The sequence below is a fragment of the Glycine max genome, chromosome 17, assembly GCF_000004515.6.
Source record: "Glycine max cultivar Williams 82 chromosome 17, Glycine_max_v4.0, whole genome shotgun sequence".
Taxonomy (NCBI): Eukaryota; Viridiplantae; Streptophyta; class Magnoliopsida; order Fabales; family Fabaceae; genus Glycine; species Glycine max.
In genome coordinates, this window is record NC_038253.2 from 13,847,781 (window position 1) to 13,871,378 (window position 23,598).

A 23,598-nucleotide genomic window follows, 5' to 3' on the forward strand; every position below is an offset into this window, starting at 1 on the left:
AAGAAGTTAAGCAAGTACAATTCATAATGAGACTGATCATCTGGGAGGGAAATCCAAAATCCATCAAAGTAGCCCTCAAGAAATCCCAATTTTGAAAAGAAGATAATCTGACTTCCCTTTCTTTTTGTGCAAGTGATGAGCTATCTCCTGAGCTATAATTGCATTGTCAATTGTGTCTCTGCTAGGTATAAAACTACTCTATAATGGTCCAATTAATAATAGAATACATGTGGGGACAAAGTCTTTGAACCAACACCTTAGATATAAATTTAAAACAAGACATTGCAAAGACTTATAGGCCTCAGCTCCTTCATGGTAGCCACTTTAGGGATTGGAACAATCAAGGTCTTAGCCAGTTGAGGGAAAGTGGCAATGGAGAAAGCTTGAGTAATCAAGTTAGGAACCTCTTGAACAAAGTAATTTTATATATTTAATAAATATATAGAACAATAAAATTAGATTATCTATCAAACCAAAGGATTGATCCAAAGGATTAACATAATTGTTAAATTTTACATTCAGAAAAACGATATATTTAACAATAAATCTATATTTGATTTTTTCTATTTTTAATGACACACTTATGACAAGTGAGATTAATATATGATCTGATGAATTGAATATCATGTTCTCGAAAAAATTAAAAGCAACAGCCATAATAGTTGCGCTTGATTTGAATCTTTTTGCCGTTAAACAACACGTCAAGTGTTGACATGAGAGAGAAGAAAAAAGGAAAAAAAAAAAAGTGAAGGAAAATATAGAAAGGCCCTTTGAAAAGGTGGCAGGGCGTAGTGGAAAAACAGGTATAACGGGAATGTCGTTATTATTATCTTAATAATATAAAGCAATAAGCATCTTTGAAATATTTATCGGAATCGTTGCAGATTGTGAACGCGTTTTTGTTTCCTTAGTCGGCTCATTCAGCTAACCGAAGGAAACAGGAAACTTCCTCTTTCTCACCGCCACTGAATCCTCTTTATATACAAACCCTTGCCCCTGCTCTTCCCCGCATCACACACACACAACATAAACTATTCAATTCAGTCTCTTTCGTTATCAAATTATTTCTTCGATCAAGGTCGTTTTCGAAACTTCACCAACATGAGCTACTACGATCATCAGCAACAGCCTCCAATTGGTGTTCCTCCCCCTCAAGGTATATTTCTATCTACTTTAAGTTTTTAACACTTCTTTCTTTAAAGGGTTTTGCTTTTTTCATATTCTTTTTATTTTTCTTGGTTGTTTCTGATTGAACTATTTTTTTATCACCAGATGTTACTTATTAATATTGTTAATTTTTATTAATGTGAAGATTCAAAATGTGACTTTTTTTTCTTTCTTTCTTCCTTCATCACCAATCTTATATCTTCTTTCTTTCTGATTGAATTATTGAATGATTGTTTTGTAACTCAACAGGGTATCCAGGAAAGGACGCTTACCCTCCACCAGGGTACCCTGCACAAGGTTACCCTCCACCAGGGTACCCTCCCCAAAGCTATGCCCCACAGTATGCTCAACAACCTCCTCCCAGGCAAGAAGTTGGTTTTCTTGAAGGATGGTATGTCTCTCTTTCTCTTTCTAGCTCCTATTATGTGTTGATTCTGTTTCCTTTTTCTCTTGTTTTATTAGAGTTTTTTGGACTAAATTTTTTTATGACCAAATGGTAATTGTTAGTTTTTGTCGACAGACGAGAACCTTTTTTCCCTTTCCTAGTTTTTGGACTGAAATTAATTTAAACTTTTTGGGTTTCTTTTTTTTTTTCAATGTTAATGATCTGTTAGATGGATAAAGAAAAAGAAATTAAAAAAAAAAAGACCAAATTTTTGAAGGCGGCACTGTCTTTCTTATACGTTTCCAACATGATCATAATATATGTGATCGCTTTGACGCAGTTTGTTAAATTAGGAGATAGGAGCCATCAGATCTAATCAATTATGTGTCGTTCGTTTCCATTTTTTGTTGCTAATGTTTAGTTTTTTTTTTTAATGTTGAAACTGGAAGAAAAATGACACAGGCTGATATTATTGTCTTGTTCTGCAGTTTGGCTGCACTCTGCTGCTGTTGCATGCTTGATGCTTGCTTTTAAGTTCTGAAAGAGACGTGGAAGGTGGTGACTGAATCAGAGACATTCTGTGAAGCGGCATTCTCATCAATATTGTGTTCTGTTAATTCAATAGTAGAACTGAATATTAACATTTGTTTAGGTTTAAATTCTTGCAGTGTCTATGAGTCTATGAATTCTGTATTTAAACTGGTTAGTTCATGGGTTGGTTTCTAACTTTGAATTTAAGGGACTGGATTTATGCTTCTCTGTGCTTGATCCCGAATCATGCAGCGATTACTAATTACTGAAGTTAAATTTTTATAAATTGTGATAAAGCTCTTATTCAAGAGTTTTCTGTTAAGGGCATGTTTGATTTGGTTTGCAGTATATGATTAGAAAAAAAAAATATGGTAAGATAAGAAAGCAGAATAAGAACATACGATAAGAGTAGAATCCTATCTTTTGGTGTGCAATATTAGATGACAAATGAGATAGTAATATTAAGATCATATGTTCAATTAATGACAAATTACACACTACAGAAAAATGCTTAAATTGTTATTATAAACAATCCATTGTTTCGATAACTTAAATTTCAATAAACAAATTAATTTTAACTTTAATTTGAACACGTCTATGTTTCTGTGCAAAATCAATAAAAAAATTATTTTAATCGATATATATATGGTTAATATTCACCTTAGTTGGAAGTGGATTAGAATTCAACATAAAATAAGTTACACCAAAAAATCATTGAAGCTTTTGCTTTCAAAAATTTTTAGCTAATAAAAAAATTTAAAAACAAACTTAAATGATTTGTAGAATATAACCTTAGTTTAATATAAGGATATTATAGTAAAATCATTTCTCTCTTCTCTCATGTCCTTGCTAAGCGTTAAGTTTTCAAACATTATCTTCTCCCTCCTCTTTTACCGGCAATAAATTTTTAATCCCTTTCCTCGCTCATCTCACCATATTATAAATTTATTATAAAAAAATTATATATTATGAAAATTAATGCATATTTAAATTTTTTTAGTGAATCTATAAATATATATATATATATATATAGCTTCTTTTTTCTTTTTTAATTTCAGGTACATACTAAAGGAAAGTAAATCAAATTAATATGAAAATATATTTCTAATCATTTTTCCTCAATTTCTTAAAAGCAATCAGGAAATTTGGTTGAAATTTGTTTGTTAAATTATATGATTGATTCAGTTTATTAATAATAGTTCACTTTGATATAGGTAATTTGGCCTCGCGTAATTTATGATTTATCAACTTAAGCCCCCACTAATTTATCAACTTTTTATTCAACCAAATTGATAAATTTGACCCCATGTAAATGTATCTAGTTTTTTAGGAAAAAAAAAACTATAAATTTGATCCCACGAAAATGTACCTGAAATTTTTTTTAAAAAAATTGACTCCCACGTAAATGCACCTGATTATGACAATATGTATTCACTAAAATAAATTAGAATATACATTCATTTTCATAATGTACGGATTTTCACAATATACATATTCGCGTCATTTATCAATTTACAAAATAAATTGCAATATACATATTCACTAAAAATAAATAAATTAAAATATACATTAATTTTCACAATATACAGATTTTCATAATAAATTCATATTGTGGTGAGATGAGAGAGGAAAGAGATTAAAAGTTGATTGTTATCGAGAGAGAAGACATGAGATAGTGTTTGAAAATTCAATGTTAATTAGGGATGAAGAATGAGAGAAAAATGTGTTAAATATAATTTCCTAACATTAAACTCACTAAAACAAAAGGGTTCAATAGTTTTTTTTCCCAAAACTTAATGCTAATGTAGTTATACTAAAAAAAATACGTGAGTGCACTAACATTCCCCTTATTAAAATATAATTTTCAAACATAATCATAATTGTTAATATCATTACAAACATTATGATTATATTTAACCAGTTATTTAAGTTAATTTTTAGTTATTTTTATAAACTAAAAAACTTCTTTAACTATTTAATAAACAAATTTTTTAAAGTAATTTTTAATATTTTTTTTATCTTCTATCTAACATTTTGCAATGAGATGTTTAATTTAAAATAATAAAAAAATAATTTGTGTATGATTATTTATTTATTTGAGAAGCACGGTGCAAACAAACAAAAAGCCAAGGCTGAACCTGAGCCTGAGAAAGAAAAAAAAAAAAAAAAACATTGCATCTATCATTATGATCCTCTTGACCAAATAATTCACTCTCTTTCTGTCCCTCCTTCTTCTTCCATTCACCAAACGCATTTCATTTAGGAAATATACACTCTTTGCTGAAACAGAAAAATCTCGAGGACATGGCTGCGTGTGGTTGTTGTTGGAAGCCACCCTAGTCACTGAATAGCCATGGAGAAGAAAATTGGGTTTCACGTGGCCTCACACATTCTAATTATTATGTCTTCAACTATGGTGAAAGTGTGGCATACCACCAACAGATGAGAAAAAAGAGAGTTAAGGTTTGTGGCGAAATGCTGGGGGTGTGAACAGCAAAGTGGTGGTGTGGAGGGTGAATCAGATGAAGAAAACTTAGAAAAGTTTGTGAAGGTTTTCCAGCAAGTCCACTCTCACATGTCTGTGCATACCAAAGAGTATTTGATGCTGTCCTGTCTTCAGAAATTGTTGCTAGTCCTTGTTTGGATGCTACTCTCAAGGTAACACTTCTCTCTCCCCTCTCTCTCTCTCATACATAGATAAAATTTAGGGAAATTGTGATAAGAACTGAAAAAATAAGTGAAAAATAAAATAGATTAAGACTGTGCTGTGTTTGTTTTGAAGGATAAAATAAATATATAAGAGTTTTTTTTATTTTATCCGTCTTAAATAACTGTCATGTTTTATAAATACAAAAAAAAAGAATAATAATTTTATAAAATTAATTTTATAATATCATTAATTCATATATAGATTTTATTTTTCATTATTAATATTATAAGAAATATAAGTAAAATAATAATAATATTATATTAAAAATTAGAATTCTTTTTTTTCTTATACAATAATTATAATGAGAAAAAAATATTTTTTATGTAGAATCTATATTTCTTACACTCCTTCTTAATTAAAAAAAGTATTTTTTATTTTTTTTTATTTTTATCCTCCAAACCAAACATACCAAAGTGGTTAGTCTTTGAAGCATTTTACTAACATTTATCACCATTTTATTTTTAGTATAGAAAGTCTTAACTGAGGCTCGTCACTTTTTAATTTATCTCTTTTACTAGTTGATCTCAATCAAATCATTCTACATTCCACCTCTTAATCTTTTCTCTATTTTTATTCATTTTCTTAATTTTTCACTTACTGATTTCAGGGAGTAAATTGATGCTCAGCTTCATACTTTTCGTTCAGTAAATTTGATTCAACATGTTGAGTTCAGAATCACATTATTGCACGTGAAGGAACCTTTTGCTTCGTCACATGCCTTGTATTCCGGAGAGATTGTTTTTACGGCGTTGGGATCAAGGACTTTACGCCATTCACTTTTTCTTTTTTTCATGCTACAAGTCAATCTCTTGTCTCGAGGCATAATTACTTATTAAGAACATTTTGATAAGAGTTGTTTACCGGATTTTTAAATATAAAATCCAATTTTTATATAGTTTCACTGTCAAAACAATTGAAGTGACAATTCTTATATAAAAGTAAGAATAAATTTTCAATAATAAATTACACTAACTATTCTTCAGATTTGGTAAAACTATACAAACATATTTTTTCAGGATTCATTAAATTTTCAATCTTTCAAACTTTTTAGATTTTAATTTTTAATTCCTCAAAATTATTTAACAATTTTTAGTCTTTTCATTAAATTTTTGTCAGCATTTTCAATCCTTTAAAAAATTTGCTCATTTTAGTCTCATTTATTTTTATTGCTAAAAAATGATCAATGTTTTGTCCATTTTGAGTGTTTTGTTTATTTTATATTCCAAACTAATTTTAAGAAATAGAAAATGAAGAACAAAAAGTTTTAGAGGGATTAAAAACATTAACAAACAAATTAATGAAGGACTAAAGGTTTACAAAAATTGGAAGATTGAAATTGGAATCTAAAAGAAGTTGAGGGATCAAACACTTAATTAATTTTTTTTAACCATTACAATAACTTTCTTTGTAAGGTGTGTTAGTGATCGACTCATAATTTAATCATTTACACAGAAGACTCATTTCAAACCATTCAACTAGGTATTAAACCAATGAAAAGTGACGTTAACTTGACTTGTTGGTCTTCGTATTATTTTATTTTTGAACAAATTATAATGACACCCCTATACTTTACTCAAATTACACAAACATTCCTTCTTTTTTTCAACCTATAAAAAATTTCTAACTTTTATGTTCATGTTACAGTGGCACCCTCTATGCCCTAAACATAGTTAACTTTGTCTAGTCACGTGACTTATGTTTTATACATATTACATACACACCCTTTAACTTATAAGTATTTTTCCCAAAACACCCCTATTTTCACAATTACATACACACCCCCTTATGTTTTGTACATATTACATACATGCACTTCTTATGTTTTTTAAACATTACTCACAATACTCTCTATTGTTTTACATATAGATTGTCAATATGCATTACCATTGTTTTTTAGAATATAGATTTGGCACCACAATTTTTCACAAATCATCAACAAATTTGAGCTTAAACCATGAAATTTTCCAAAGTTTTATTCTTGGTCAAAGAGATTCGTTTCCTTCCCTATCAAATGGTTCTCTTCCTCTAATTTCTCTTTCCTTTTGTAACCTTCACCAAGACTCATCTTCCCTCTCTATTTTTCTTCACTTCTTAACTCCCTAACTAATTGACATTCCTAAAAGTCAAAGCCCCAACCAATTGAGGTTTATAAAACACATTTAAACACCAAAAGAAAAACTCAAATCGGTGTACATTGATTCTCTATAACTAAAATCAAGAACTTTCAATGCACGACAATTCTTTATGGCGACCTTCTAGGATGACCCTTTTGTTTGAGACAAGAATAGAATTCAAATCCTTGGGCTCCTTAATAAGTTATAAACCACTACACCAACATGGCAATATCTCAAGTTATATTTAGTATGACAAAAATAAAATTATACTATATGTTTAATATAAAATCATATATTTAATAATATACTAATTCACTGGTTTGATCAACAATTCATTAACTCATTATCTTGATTGAGTCTATCCCCAATCTAGTTCTTATAACTAGTATTTCCACATTGAAGTGAGAGGAAAACATGAAAATATGATATTGATAGAAAACGTTATCTAATTTGACCTTACTCTATTGCTATCCATTTTATTTTTTGTGCTTCAGTAATAATTTGATCCCTATAAAATAAAAGGTTTTATTTTATTTTAATCCCTTGAATATTCATTTTTTTATTTAATAGATGTTGTTGAGTAACAACTTTAAATGATGTTGTAACAATGATTAATAGCTCATTGACTTGTCACGTCATTAATAAGTCTAAGTCTAATAATCATATGTAATATTTTTCAATAAACTTTATTTTTGTATTATTAGTTATTTAAAATAATTAATCACATTAAACTAGTTGATAATAGAATTAAAAAATACAATTTATCAAAAAAATTACATTTGATCATTCTATCAAACTCTTTAATATTATTACAACATCTATTAACAACAAGTTATCAACGTCATTGCTACAACATCAATTAAAAAAAGTTATCAATGTCATTACTACAACACAATGTTGTTACTTGATATCAAAGACTAAAAAAAATTAAATAAAAAAATGATTATGTATGCATGGATAATGGTTATGTACACATGCATAATCGGTTGCATTAAAAAATATTTTCGCGACAAAAATCTGAAAATTATGAGTAAGAATAAAGTGCTATTTTTATTAATGACTTATTTATTTTTCTTTCAAAACAAACAACCTTCCCAATATTATTTCCACTTTTTTCTTCTTCTTAAACTAAACAACTCATATTTTAACTTTATTTCATCAATTTTTCTTTTCTCTTTTCATCTACCTATTTTCATTCATACTGTTTATCTCCTCTACCAAATACATCATACCTTTCTAAATGTAATTTAGATAGTTTTTAATTATTTTTTAAATAAACATTTCAAAAGTTATTTTTACAACTTTTTATTATATTATAAATTTTAAGGAACGTTTATTTCACGGATTAAATTATACTCCTAAAAATTATATTATCGAGAATACTATTATTAAGAATATCATTCTCATTAACATATTTGATAACTACTTGTTATTCCTTAAAATATTTTAAAATCTATTTCAATTAAAAAATATTAAAAAGAAAAAAAATAAAGTGAAAGTAAAAAGTTATTTTAGAAAATTAACACACAAACACTTAATTAATCTCTAAATCAAGTATTGTCATCTCCAGATCAACATTCCCAATTAGGTTATTCAACCACTATTTTTCTGCAGAAAAAATAAACTACTATTTTCACCATGGTATGTCCACTTAAGTCAGAATCAATTAAAAACAAATACTACAAGTTTTGAAGTTCGGGAACTTAATAAAAAAAACTAATTCAAAAACTTAATTAAAAATTATCAAAAATAATTGCAGTCGCTGCATAATAATCCTAAAAACTTAAAATTCACTGCTATACCATTTTATCCTATTTTCATGAAATCTAGTGTGTTACTGTGAACAAAATCGCATCCAACAAAATCCAAATAAATAAAGAGGAAAAAAATATCGACATTGGCGGCTTCTTGAGTTGAGTTGCATCTGAACAGAACACTTCCCATGGCGGCTTTGTCTTCGAGCTGTAGCACATCCCTTCCCAAAATTTCCTCCCATCGATTCAATTTCTATCCACACCACCTAAATTTACCTCCTTGGCCCCCAAAATCAATGCCAAACAATCCCTTATCACTCTCAACAACTTGCAAACGCCGCAACGTGTTCAGCGAAGAATTCAACGGAAGCGTGGCAGAAGAGGAGAGTTTCAGCTCCATGGACGACAAGCAATTCGTGCGTTGGTTCCGCGAGACGTGGCCTTACTTGTGGGCCCACCGTGGCGCTACCTTCGTTGTCATTATTTCCGGTGAAATTGTCACTAGTCCCTTATTGGATCCCATTCTCAAGGCATCTCCAAATTTTTCAACTTATTTTTTTATTGGGTCATTCAGTTCATACATAAATAAATGTAGGGTATTGCTAACGAGTACTTTAGGACATTGGTGAAGGAAGTATTTATTGTGTAAATCAAACGAGAGAATAAAAAAAACCATGAGTAACACAATTTTGCGTATTCCAATAAAAACCTTTCTCCTTTTAAGTTTTTTAAACAATGTATTAAGAACACTGATTAACATTGACCATAAATGTATAACCTTTTTTTTTAGAATATCACAGGTATTCTCTACTGGAAAATAAATTTATTAGATACTCGTGTGTCTATGATCCCGACTAATATCTATGTCACACATTATTCAGTTTTTCAATTTGCGAACAAGAATTAATGAAGCTCGATGACGTGTTATGCAGGGATTAGTTGGAACCAAGTTCTAGACCATGTAATAATTTCTCCTAGCAATGTTTGAGCCTAGTAGGATTACTATGGTCAATAACTATGTATAAAATTGGTAAAAATGTATTTTTCAAAAAAAAAAATGAAGAAATGCTTTCTACTCACTGCACCGTTCAATTGATCTTATATATTTAGCTATGTAATGTGGTGCGTGCAGGATATAGCCTTCCTTCATCACCTGGGAATCCGGTTTGTTCTTGTTCCGGGGACCCATGTGCAAATTGACAATCTTTTGCGTGAGAGAGGTTAGTCATACTTGCATCACAATGAAATGAAATCATCATGGTTTGAATGTGACTGGGTGCTAGTGGCTAATTTTCTGACAGATTATTATCACCTTGTGCTGTTACTTGCCAAACCCACAAGAGAGAAGTGAAACTTTAGCTAGTGTGCATGAGCATTGACTAGTGATATTGCTATTTTGTAGGGAGACAGCCTAAGTATGTTGGTCCATATAGGATAACTGATGATGAGTCTCTAGCAGCTGCAATGGAAGCAGCTGGGAGAATAAGATTGATGATTGAAGCAAAGCTTTCTCCTGGACCCTCCATTTACAATATTCGTCGACATGGTGACAATAGCCGTTTGCATGAAGTTGGTGTCAGTGTTGCAAGTGGGAACTTTCTTGCAGCCAAGGTTTGAATTCCGTGATTCAATTTTTTTCATACCATATGGAGATTTTGGTTTCTTTCAATTCCCTTGTGCTGTTGTTGCGATAACGATGGCATTCTGATGTTTTCCCACTGTTTTCTGCTTCTGTCACTGTGTTAAGAGCAAGTCTTCTAAAACTTTTTGTTTGGCAGAGAAGAGGGGTTGTCAAAGGAATTGATTTTGGGTCAACTGGGGAGGTTAAAAAAGTAGATATTTCTCGCATGCGTGAGAGGCTTGATGGCAACTGTATTGTTATTTTAAGCAACTTGGGCTACTCCAGCTCTGGAGAAGTATTAAATTGCAAGTATGCTTTAGAGTCTCTGATGATTACCTTTTACAACTTGGTTCTTCTTGATTGCTTCCTGACATATATCCTGTTGTTATAACATGTTTGTAATTTCTGATTTTTAATCTGCTATATTTCTGATTCATGCTCTATTATTATTTGGTTGTTATAGAAAGCCTCAACCTCTTTCGGGGATGGCTGAAGTGCAACTTTGAGGGTGGTGGTTTAGTGGTTTAGTCCCACATTGACTAGAGATATGCCCAAATTAAAGTGCATAAGTGGGGGACAACCCTTATCTTACAAGCCAGTTTTGTAGGGTTGAGTTAAGCCCAAACCAACATTTTAAGATGGTTCAGAGCTTATCCTAAATCCATTGTTGGACTACCTGCATTTGGCATGCTCCAGGCTGGAAGTCGTCTTGGGTGTGAGGAGGAGTGTTGGAAAAGCCTCCTTAATTGCAGACACCCCTTAGCTTGCCTTAGTTGCGGCCTCTTTGGGGTTGCTTGAAGTACAACCTTGAGGGTGGTGGTTTAGTCCCACATCGACTAGAGATATGGCCAAATTAAAGTATATATAAGTGGAGGGCAACCCCCACCTTACAAGTCAGTTTTTTTGGGTTAAGTTAGGCCTAAATCCACATTCTAAGACATTCATATTTTCAATTTGGGGGGTCAGCCATGGGCCATTGGTGAGATTGTTGCCATGCGACTAGATCAAAGGTTCTAGTTGTGGTTCAGGCTCTCTCTCAAGGGAGTAAGGCTGTGTAGATGTGACCATCCCCAAACCCCATTACTGTAGAAGCTTCCTCCTATCTATCATCAATTATGTTTCTTATATGAATATCTTGGTGAATATTAATATTTTTCTTGTGAGGCTAGCTTTTAAGGATTGGAGTTAGGTATAGTTTGGAAGAAACAACTTCATGGAGAATGTGTTAAAATAAAAGCATAGGAAGTTGGTTTCTTAGGGAAACAATTAGTAAAGAGATTTTATAAGGTTTTATGCAGTTATTTAGTGCATAAAATAGTTGATTCTAGAACTTGACATCTTGTGGAATGTGAAAAACTAAATACTGAGAAAATAGTGACACAAGTTTTTAAATAACCATTTTTTTATGTGAATCAGATTTACACCTGTGTCAATCTGTTCAATTTATTTTTCTCTTGAATGTTGCTATATAGTACTTGGATGTGATCCAACAGAGGCAAAAATGCTTAAATACTGGATTTTGATGAGTTTTGTTTTCCACAGTGCCTATGAAGTTGCGACAGCTTGTGCCTTGGCTGTACGAGCTGACAAGCTTATATGCATTACAGATGGTCCAATACTGGATGAAAGTGGACACCTTATTCGTTTCTTGCCTCTTCAAGAGGCAGACATGCTAATTCGTAAACAGGTTGAGGAAAGTGAAACAGCTGCTAACTATGTGAAAGCTGTTGCTGAAGAAAGTTTCAAGTCTCTTAAAAATTTTAATGGGGCAGTCCATTCTCCACGGAACGGAAAACCATTTTCAGAATATCATAATTCAACCTTTCATAATGGTGTTGGTTTTGACAATGGGAATGGCCTATCTGGGAAGCATGGTTTTGCTATTGGAGGTCAAGAGTCACTAAGTCGAACGAATGGTTACCTGTCAGAACTGGCTGCTGCAGCCTTCGTTTGTAGAGTGAGTTGATGGTTCAACCTTTCCTTAATGTCATTGGTTATTTAGGTCAATATTGCCTTAGCATCTTGAGTCACTGAAAGTCTGAAATTTTTATTTCTATTGTCTCTTGTTCTGTTTAATCATGACAGCCAGGTCCATCTCATTACTTTTAAAAAAAAAACCCTATAGTTCTTAAAGATTTTTCAAGAGACTGATTTTTATAGATATAATGACCCCAATGTAACATTTTTATGAGAAATTACCTGTTTTTGGTAGTCAGTTGTCCTATCACTGATTAGTTATTCCATGAGAAGTTGCTTTTTGATATATGATGACATTGCTTGAAATCCCAGTTATATGATACTAATAATATAAACTTTTTCTGTTTGTCAGGGTGGTGTTCAAAGAGTTCATTTGTTGGATGGCACTATTAGTGGAGTTCTGTTGTTGGAACTGTTCAAGAGAGATGGGATGGGAACAATGGTGGCTAGGTAGGCAAATTTTGCCCTCTATCTCTGAAAAAAAAATTCTTATTATGAAATATTTTGTCTGAGTTGGTAACTAGGAGGTGAGAGTAAGAGCAATATGTGGTAAGTTGTATCCTTCATTCATTCATCAACTGTTCCGTTTCTTGATTTTGTTTCAGTTATTAATATTAATAAACCATAATTTTAGTTGGTATCCCTGTATTGGTTATATCACAGTGAGATTCAAACTTGTCTGTAGTTGTCTATGATGAGCCAATGGTTACATGGATGTTTGTTAAGATTGAAGGATCCAAATATTTGATTTGGGTCTCTAGACCATTCTTCTTTTTTCCTTTTTAATGAAACCATTGATCAGTTAGTTGAAATAATTGGCTATGTTAGTGTTAAAAATTAAAGAGAACAAACTGGTTAAATTCTACTATTCCATGACAATATATTATACCTTTGAAGAAATTTTTGCTTGCTATTATTTTCAAAACCCAAAAATAAATTAGCACCAAAATGATGTTCATGGGGTTTCCGATGCTGCTGCCTACTAGTAATAAACTATATGTGGCAGATTGTTGATGGTGTTATACATGACTGATATGATGATATCTTTTTCTTTTCTTTTTTATCTAATTCTATTTCTCAGAGTCTTAATCTTTATTTGCTTGCCTTAAATTAATTTTGCAGTGACCTTTATGAAGGCACCCGGATGGCTCAAGTAACAGATTTTTCTGGAATAAAACAACTTATCCAGCCTTTGGAGGAATCTGGTATATTAGTTAAGCGGACTGATGAAGAGGTTTGCGTAACTTTTCTTGATATATTCTTCATAGCTACTGTAAAGCCCATATTATAACCATTACTGGTGATTTTCTCAAGTAGTCTCATACATTTGACTATTCTCTTTTTATAGCTGCTTCAATCATTAGGCTCCTTCATTGTTGTTGAGAGAGAAGGACAGATAATTGCTTGCGCTGCACTTTTTCCTTTCTTTGAGGAGAAGTGTGGAGAGGTTGCTGCAATTGCAGTATCTCCTGATTGTAGAGGCCAAGGACAGGGAGACAAATTACTTGGTATGTTAATGCTATTTATTGCCGCTGTGGATTGATAATTCTTGTTCTTAATTGATAACAAACCAGTGATTAATAATTTGTGGAATATATTGAAATTCCATGGTGACTATTGTTGTTTATTCTGACTCATTGAGTATTAAATGACTTGAAATGATGTTAATCGCAAAGAGCTTTTCAGAGAGTAGCATTAATAAAGGGGTTTGAAACTTTAAATTATGACTTCAGTTCCCTCAAGTCTACCGGCCATTCAAATTCATTAATATGGGTTCTACAGAAGTTCCAAAGATGGCATAAATGATTGGGGATTAAAGGACTCTTCCAAAGTTTTCATAGTCTTTTCATTTCTGATACTCAAAAAGGATCATATTGTTGCACTAGACTGGGACTGGTTTTGTACTTATACTATTTCAACTACTTCTGCTCTCATATTTCAGCACCATAGTTAAACCCAGACTGCCCAATTAGACTAAGTTAAATGTGAGCTGCTCCGATTAAACCTCTAAAACTGGCATTCTAAAAATGCCTATAGACCAAATGAGCCTGTACTGCACTGTCAAGACCATGCAACTGCACATGGTTTAACAGGTTCAACTAGTCCAAGGTTAATATTATTGTCCTGAAACCAAAAGACAGGAAATGAAGATTCAAACTTCAGACCTGTGGTTGGTTAGTGTCCTGAAACCATCTTTCTGATACCAAGCTACTGACCACGTGAATTGGTACTGAACTGTCCAAACTGTGCAGGGTTAAACAGGTTCAACCTGTCCCAGGTTATATTATTGTGCTGAAAGCCTGAAACTATTAGAGAGGAATGAGGACTACTTCAAACCAACTCATTTTAAGCACATCTCGAACTACTATGCTAAGTTTGGCTTTTACTTTTGATGCACATATAATATTGCATATAGTTTTTGAGTTAAACAGTTAAAACAAATTGAAAATGGATTCATACTTACCATTGAATCATTTAATCAAATTAAAGTATTATAAATATACATGAAGTTATTAATATTTTCCTTTTATAACCTATATTATATAATGCATGGTTAATTTATTTATACACTAACATGCATTATATTTTTCTAACGTATTGCTACATATGTACGTTTATGTATATATGTACCCATGAAATCCTGGTTTATCCTTAAATTTCTCACAATGTCAGTTCAATCACTAATTTGACTTTGAAAACATTGTTCAGAATCCGAAAGTTTTGGGAATTTCATTTGTCAAAGTAGAAAATGTTAGCACATATTCAATTACTCATAATACATTCACCTTCTTGATATTATTACCTTACTAGGGTATTCAATCTAAAGGCATCATTGACTTCTCTTCCTTTCTTATATTTTTGCTATGTTGGCTTTGGAAAGTTTTGAATCTTACAAAGCAGGTAGGTTTCTTAAGAGTATACCTACAGTTGTTGACTAGTTCTTTGTGCAATTTTTGTATCCAAAATTGTTTGCAAATATTCTATATCAGACCATGACAAAAAAATTTAAGGGTACAATGTTTCCAATTTCTTCCAGAAACTACTTCTATGGTGTCGTGTTAGGTTCATGCAGTGCATGGTAAAACACATTTTTTAGCAGCTGTTTGATTATAATCTTTGGGTACTGTTGCTCTATAGTAGTGTTTATCTTATGTTTTGACTGTATCTATTTAATTTATGATCAAATGTAACAGATTATATAGAGAAGAAGGCATCATCTATAGGATTTGAAATGCTTTTCTTGCTCACAACTCGGACAGCAGATTGGTACATACCCTCCTCAATGCACGTCAAGCATATGTCAATACATTTTTCTAGAGTCAATGTCATTTTGTGCTTTCAGTGCTTGTTACTTACTGCATACTCTATATCTATTCTTTAATGCTGCATATGGTTTGTTAACTCCATAAATGCTTTTCTAAAGACATGAATTCCCAATGTATTGACAGGTTTGTAAGGCGTGGATTTTCAGAATGTTCAATTGATTATATACCTGAGAAGAAAAGGAAAACGATTAATCTATCCCGCAAGTCCAAGTATTACATGAAGAAGCTTCTACCTAATAAGAGTGGAATAACTGTTAGTAGCAGATTTACATCCTCTTAGCGCATCTTTTTTCCACCGGGGAAAGGTTGGTTGGATCAAGTTGTTTGGCACTTTCTTAGAGTGTAGGTAATAATCTCCTAATTATATGGTTGCTAGAAAATCAATAGCTATTATTTCATTTCCAGATTTTGAGTTTTTTTTTTCTCTCTCACCCCAAATCAATCAATGTATGTTGGTTTGATAGTTGTTACACATACATGGACTCATAGTTCTTTTGTAGCTTCTTTACATTAAGATAAAGAAATTAACACAAGTGACTAGTGAGGAGAGTGAATTACATAAAGCAGGATGCACAATCTTCAATACTTAGGGATTTTTTTACTTAAAGGGCTCTTGGAACTTTATAAATTACAGAGACTTAAGCTTCCATGGCACTTAAATAGGAAATCTGATTTTCTTTATTGAAAGGGTTTTAGTGAGCATATTTGTTGTATATCAGCCTATCAGGATTTAGTATTATAGCAGTCTGGTGGTATCAACCACAAGCAAGCACACAAGTTATGGTTGTATAAACTATATTATTGACATTTGATAGTCAGCAGAGCACAATCATCATCACCACCATCATTTTGAAACAAAGGAGAGTTTACAATGATTTAAATGAGATTCGTGTTCTATTTCCATTAGTTTAATTCAAGTGTCTTTTTATGTTTACATGTATCACTAGATAATGATGAGAAGAGTATTCAAGTGTGTGTAATTCCCACTTATATGACCGCTGGACCAATAATAGTTTTGGCAAACATTGCTTGATGAAGTTCAAAAAACTGTGATTTGATTATTTATCAGGATTTAGGCTAACTGAATGTAAACATGTGTACGTGTGAAAAAATTCAAAATGACAAGAGTGAACAAAGATTACTCCGGTATTGCTTACAAATGCTTATATATAAATGCATAAATTTCTGATAAAATTTACGTGTGGAGAAAGATGCATGAAAGAGAAAACATTTGATACTAACAAGTAATTTCCATCGGTAATAATTAGTTATAAAAGGTTATTCTTCACAATTCTAATGATTTTAACATTGGATTCCAATTAGTTATTTACGATGCAGTTTTTGGCTGACAGCCTGACAACTAGTGCTTAAATTATGCCAAGTAATTTTGTTGTCGAATGACAATTTTGCTCTCACAAAACTGATGTTTCATATCAAACGAAGCAATTTGATTGTTTATAGGTCCAGTCGTCAATTCACACTATCTGAGTTGCAGAGTGACAAATAAAAAACCCTAATCTCAAATGTGTCACCATAATAAGGGAAATTTGGCCTTCCCTTCACTATACAGAAGGTGGCTCGGCTTGACGGTGCATATCTCATTATTATTTTTTTCGGAAAAAGTTATGAAGTGCAACAAACTGATGAGTAAGGAAAGTTAGAAAGAGGGGGAAAAAGGTCCAGGAAACTGTAAGTTTTGAATAAAATTATTTGATAGGTGTTGTATTTATATTTTCTACTAGAAACACACGAAATCCATCCTAAAAAATATATTGAAATATGTATGTATTATTTTGAATATGGAAAAAAATTTTTAAAGTTGTAAAAAATCTTAATTTAATACAATCAGATTTTGGTGACATTAAAAAAATCATAACAATCTTAATTAAATATCATAAGATTTTTTTTTATCTAATTTAAAAGTTTTGATTAAATATCACCAGAGTTTTTTATATAAAAAAATCTGTTAAAATCATTTAAAATCTCAATTGAATACAACTTCATTAATCATAAAAGTCTAAAATGCCATAACATTCTTACTAATCTTTTAAAATCCACAAAATTTTTACATCAAAATATTTTTTTAAAATTTTAATCCAACACACTGCTAAGACAACTGAAATTTCTTACGATAATTTCCCATTTAGAACATGTTACTATAAATTAGAAAACAAATACAGCAATTCATTCTTTTAAAATTAGAAAATCTTTTCTTAAGAAGAAAATTTTAACCTTGTTTCCCTTTCCTCTAAAACCTTCATCCCAAAATTACTGGAGAACATGACAACCATACCTTGGGGCAGACACATTTATTTCTCAGGTGACATCTTGTGCACATTGAAAGTAACATGTCCATTCAATCGAAACGTAATAACACCGAAATTAAATACCCTTCGTTAGATTAGTTAGATAATACTTTATAATAAAGTTCAGGGCATTGTGATTAGTACTCGAGTTTATAAAAACTGTTGCTCAATTGTTCATTCAGCGTTCAGTTAAAGACGGTAGGCCGAATCAATCTTAAACAGATGCAGTATCTATCTACATCATAGAAGAAAACTAAACCAATGGCAGATCAGTCCCTTTTATTTTCAATCAGTAATTCACATTAAACTTTCTTTTTCCAAGAAAATATGCAGAGAAAAACTGCTGCACGTTGAAACTCCGGAAGACGGAATACATTAACATGAATACAAACCAACAAATCACTCTTCACCAGATTTGGGGGGGCCCTTCCATTTAAAATTGTCCGCGTATGATTTAACCTGCAAAGACAAGTAAGCATTAACACACGTATAGAGCTATTATTATTGAAGGCACAGCACAATGCTGTCACAAACAAGGTTGTAAAAGAAACTAATGCCACTGTCATTCAAAAATAGTAAATTTAAAGTACAAATAGTAAAAGATGTTCAAACCTTCAGCAATGGTGTGTGGGGCTTCTTGACCTGCAACAAGTTCAGAGCTTTTGTTAATAATAAAAAAAATAAAACCCTAAAGGCCTAAACATGAGGAATACCAATGCACAATCAAGTGGATGTTTCTATTCAGCGGCCTGATTCTTGAAAACAGAATTAATGACTAACAAGCAAACTCTAATTATAAACGTCTAGCAATCATTTGAAAAGCAAGATATGCTGATTCTCCATTGGTAGATAGTTCAGTCACTTCAGTACCATACTAATACAATTTTAAGTAATATCGTGATTGAAGTTGAACCATGAGCAAGAAAAAAGATTAATCAACTCACCTAATAAGTTAGAAAATACATGTAATTAGCAAGGGAGATGGGGAGAGGAAGGGGGGTAGTCAAGGGAGTTATGAATTGGATGAGACTTGAGAGAGCAAGTTAGGGGAGAGTCCAGGTCTCTCAAATAATTGGAATAGGAGGGTTAGGGATCTATTATTCTGCACTATATTTGTATCTTCATTTTCTCATCTTTGATCTTGTGAGTTGTGTGTGACCCATTGATACAGAGATAGAGGTTTCTGTCAATAAACATTCTATTTTATTTCCACATTCTGATCCAGTTCTATTAAATGGCATTATAGCTCCTCATCTAGGAGTTTACAGAGGGCATACTAGGATGGAGTCCTTGATGAAATGTGTGGAAGAGGACTAGGCTCAAGCAAAAAGGGGCTGAAGTTTCAAGAAACTCAATTAAAGAAGCTTGAAGAGATGTCAGAACTTGGAAATGCAATCTTAAAACATTTCAATGAAGATAGCAATATTTCTGAAGGCAGCAGTGCGATGGGTGGGCTATTGAGAGGAAGATCACCACTGATCTAAAGGAGCTTTTTGCAGCCATTTGACTAAGAGATGAAGTAATAACCTGAGGGTTGATTCAGGATTGAAAATGGGAGTGGACCACTAGAGGAAGCTTGAAAACCCCGTTTCCAGAAGACGCTTAGGGAGAAATTGTTTGAATCCTGAATAGTAGCGCAAAGTGCCGGGCTCCAAAACACTCTAGCAGGATAGCCACCATTTTGATTTTTTTTTATATAGTCTATACTCTATAATGTAAACTATATACATATGAATTCTCAAAAATGATAAAATATACTCAAAAGTCAAAATTAATGACTTTCATAATTAACAATAAAAAACCATAGGTGTCTTAAACAAAACATACAATAAATACCAACAAAAATCAAATACAAGTTTCTTATATTAGAATCATCACTCATCATCTACTAAATCCAAGTCTTTATCATTTTCACTACTATTACAGCTGCAGATTTCATTTTTGGAAATTGAAACCCCATAAATAGCTCCCAAAAAGCCCTAATGTCCCTGCTCAGAGGTCTTTTTTGGAATCAACACATTAGCACCATTATTATCACTATTCAGGCTGCTGCTATTTGGTCCACTATGACTGCTACAATAAACCACTCCACAACAGAGGCCCCCATAGTGGGCAGGGGCCGCTCCGTACCACTATGCCACTATAGTGGCACTGTAGCACACTATTTAAAACCTGGTTATGGATAGCCAACAGTTGAGCATTACTAAGAGCTCCAAGGGATACCAGATGGGGAAAATTACAAGCAGTGACGGTGGGCAAAGAAGGGCGAGCACTTTCTAGCTTCCAATGGTGGGAAATGGGAATTATGTTCACAGAGAAGTGTCACTCTTGGGAAGAGTTTCAAACAGTTGTGATTAGGACATTTCAACCCTCAATGAAGCAGAAGCCATACAAGTTGTGTTTGAAACAAGTGTCATCCATGAAAGATTATGGAGAGTAATTTGAATTCTGTACATCCTTTGCATGAATAGGTTAAAGGAAGAAGGGACAAAATGAAGTAGCACATACTAGAACTTTTACCAGAAATGATGGATTATGCTCGGCAAATCACTGAGAAGAACTCAATATTAAACAAAGGGGAATCTTCAGACAAGGAGGAGCCACATTCAAAAGTTATCGATCATCCCAAACAGCAACATGTGAAGTTGGTTCTAGGTTATCTGCACAGACTAACTCACAAACAGAAAGCTCAGTGGTAGATTTTGCAGCCATCAGACCCAATGGTACTTGGAGAAGTCAAGGAGGGAGTTCAAGTGACTTTATGATTTCAAAATTACAAGCAAATAACAAGAAGGGCTATGTTTTAAGTGTGAGAAGAAATATTGCCTGGATTATGTGTACCAAACAAGCAATTTGCAGTAATTTTACTATAGGATGATTTAGAATGAGGGAGATGGTATGGCTGCCAGAGGATAGGCTGCTGAATTTCACCTTGAGGACATTATCTTAGGAATTGGACGAGGTGAAACAAATATTTTTTTGGAGGGGGAGATGTGGATTTAATTAAGGGAGTTATTGTTTGATTGAGAGGAAGTTAGGGGAGAGTAAAAGTTTCTCAAAATAGGAGGGTTAGGGACCTGTTATTCTGCACTAGCTTTTTTTCTTCATTTCCTCATCTCTAATATTGTATAATGATACATCACAGAGGCAAAGATAAAGGTTTCTGTTAATGAACACTGTTTACTTCCCATATTCTGATCCAGCTCCATTATAATTTATAGTTTATTTCAAGTAATCTTCGATCAGGGTTAGTGTGTTAGATGAAGATTGTACAGTGCATAGTTGCAGAGCACCGGACACTTGTATCTAGGCTTTTGGTTTCTATCAAGACTACATATGTTTCATAATGGAACTAGTGGTCTGTGATCTTAATATGTAAACTTTGTAAGCTTGTACCTCTGGTACTCAATTAATATATTATCTATTTTTGCTGAGCAAAAAAAAAGTTTATTTCAATAAGAACAGACATGAACCATATCAAGAGACACCTTGAAGACTCAAAAAACACAAAAGATATTCTCATTGACCCAATATTTGAACAACAAGACATACCGAATACTCCCAACCATGTTTCTCTGCAAATGCTTTTGCTGCTTGTTCGCTATCAAAAGTCAAGGCAGAATCACCAACATGAGAGTAGGGGTCCCCAGTGGATGTCCAGCCCATCAGTGGATTTTCCCACCTATAAACACATTAGTTGAAAATTACTATTTGTTGAGCCATCATTAATGATTACAAAATAATTGTTTGAATTTAGAATATTATACTGAAATTTCTAGCGAGTCCTTAAACTATCCAGGGATGCCTGGAATCATAAGTGTAATAAGTTTGAAACTAAAACCTGTGAAAATTGCCATAGTACAAGAAATGCCAATGATAGCATAAGTTCCACCGTTATGAATAAATTTAAATCATAAATAAGTCAGTATATTGAGACAACTCACATCCAAAGCATCCCACCAACCAGTTATCAAACCCATTACTTTAGAAAGAAACAAAAGGACCCAAATTCTATAACTCAGACAATAATGTTTTAAAAAAGCAGTGAAAGAACAATGAGGAAAAGAAAGACAGAGAGCAAGAGAGAGAAAGACAGAATCTACTTTTGGGTTGATAAGAAGTTGATCTTCCATCTTCCAACCTTTCCAGATCCTTGTTGAGATGCAGTTCTAGCAGGAGAGTAAATTAGAACCTGCATTGCAGTGTAAGCACAATACAAAAGGGCTAATTGAGTTACAATGGTTAGCAATAAGCGATCTAGTGATGCCTCAATTATTATATGTAAACTTTAAAGACAGTAAATAGAATCTGGGAGAGCCTATTAGGTGAAAGTGGGAAAGGTGAAAGAAGCTAATCACGAACACCGAATCCCTATTAAGATTGAATGGTCAAGATTAGCTTCCTTCACCTCTCACACTCTCAGTTAATACGCCCAATTGAACATTGATATCCTCTAATAGACATGAATATGACTGCAAATGCAATTGAATCTACCAAAGTCATAACCATTATGCTAAGATTGATCGATTAGAATCATAAAAACATGAAAATAGACGATACTAGACTAAGATAAGAAAATTGGTGAACCAATGCTAGGGTTTTTTAAACGAGTGAGTGTGCAGTGAATTAAAAATAAAGAATAAATAAAAAGAGAATTGAGAAGGAGTATAATACCCTCCTACGAAGGTGTTCTTCAGGAATTCCAGAAACCATTCCGATCTCGCCTCGCTTAATTTCGGCCAATGCGCCGGTGGAGAACGGCCGGGCCATGGTGGCGCGAAGGGCGCGTTGTAAGGTATTCGCCATCGTCGATGAGAAATTTTATTCTGCGCACACACAACAGGACCGAGTGAAAATGGAATCGCGAAACCTCTCTCGTCTTCCGTTTATTACTTCAAAAAAAAAAATTTAAAAAAACTGAAAACTTTACAATTAAAAGTAGAGTTAAAAAAAATCCTATGTAATTATAATTATAATATTGGATAAATAGTTAAATTCGGCTATGAAGATGGGAGGATTAATAAATTGATTCCTGAAAAATAAAAAATTTAAATTTAGTTCTAAATGTGTAAAAAGTGTGATAAATTAATCTTATATAATTTAATGACAAATTAATTTATAAATTTTATAACTTAATATCAAATTGGTCTTAAAAAATAAATTTATCGTCAAATTGATCCTTAAATATATCAATTTCTCACAAATTTAATAGCAGAACTAATTTATCGTATATTTTATACATTTTCATGAACTAATTTATCACTATAACATACTTTTGGAATGAATTTACCTATTTATCCTATAATATTGTTAAAACTTATTATAATATTGATATTTAGTGATTTCAACTCAATTAATAATACACACTAAATGAATTTTTTAAAAAAAAAAAATTTTTTTGGTAATTTTTAATCCACCAAAAAAATTTATCCTATTTTTGTTTTTAATCCGTGTAACAAAATTTTGAACTTCTTAGTCCCTCAAATATTTTTTTGTGTTTCTAGTTCTTCGTGTTAATTTAAATTGGTAAACTTAATGATTAATTAATGATTATTTTACAATAATGTAAGATTAGGCTTATATAAGATGTCTTTAATATGTCATTGTGTAAAATCATATGTTATAACATAATGCATTACCATGGATAATTTCAACGGAAATGTTTGAATTTGAAATGTGGCACAATCCTTAGAAACCTAGGTTAGGC

General features: G+C 32.2%; 3 protein-coding genes and 1 non-coding gene across 4 annotated transcripts; 2 read left to right on the forward strand and 2 right to left on the reverse strand.

The window, feature by feature from the left end:
* Positions 1-877: 877 nt before the first annotated feature.
* Positions 878-2,405, forward strand: LOC100306143 (uncharacterized). Its single transcript, NM_001364473.1, has 3 exons — positions 878-1,156; positions 1,417-1,558; positions 2,041-2,405. The coding sequence occupies exons 1-3, from the start codon at positions 1,102-1,104 to the stop codon at positions 2,084-2,086; spliced, it is 243 nt and encodes an 80-aa protein (NP_001351402.1). The 5' UTR covers positions 878-1,101; the 3' UTR covers positions 2,087-2,405.
* A 6,331-nt stretch (positions 2,406-8,736) lies between these two features.
* On the forward strand, positions 8,737-16,266 carry LOC100800925 (probable amino-acid acetyltransferase NAGS1, chloroplastic). Its single transcript, XM_003550925.5, has 10 exons — positions 8,737-9,191; positions 9,794-9,881; positions 10,064-10,272; positions 10,440-10,591; positions 11,825-12,239; positions 12,612-12,709; positions 13,382-13,493; positions 13,608-13,767; positions 15,454-15,526; positions 15,709-16,266. The coding sequence occupies exons 1-10, from the start codon at positions 8,850-8,852 to the stop codon at positions 15,863-15,865; spliced, it is 1,806 nt and encodes a 601-aa protein (XP_003550973.2). The 5' UTR covers positions 8,737-8,849; the 3' UTR covers positions 15,866-16,266.
* Positions 16,267-18,145: 1,879 nt separating this feature from the next.
* LOC100306371 (uncharacterized) lies at positions 18,146-22,754 on the reverse strand. The gene is given in 5 exon segments (NM_001250847.2): positions 18,146-18,350; positions 18,504-18,533; positions 21,444-21,573; positions 21,995-22,083; positions 22,566-22,754. Coding segments are annotated over 5 exon segments (441 nt in total). The 5' UTR covers positions 22,698-22,754; the 3' UTR covers positions 18,146-18,290.
* On the reverse strand, positions 22,206-22,325 carry MIR9749 (microRNA MIR9749). Its single transcript, NR_126793.1, has one exon. It is a non-coding gene; the product is annotated as a microRNA MIR9749 (primary transcript).
* Positions 22,755-23,598: the final 844 nt, after the last annotated feature.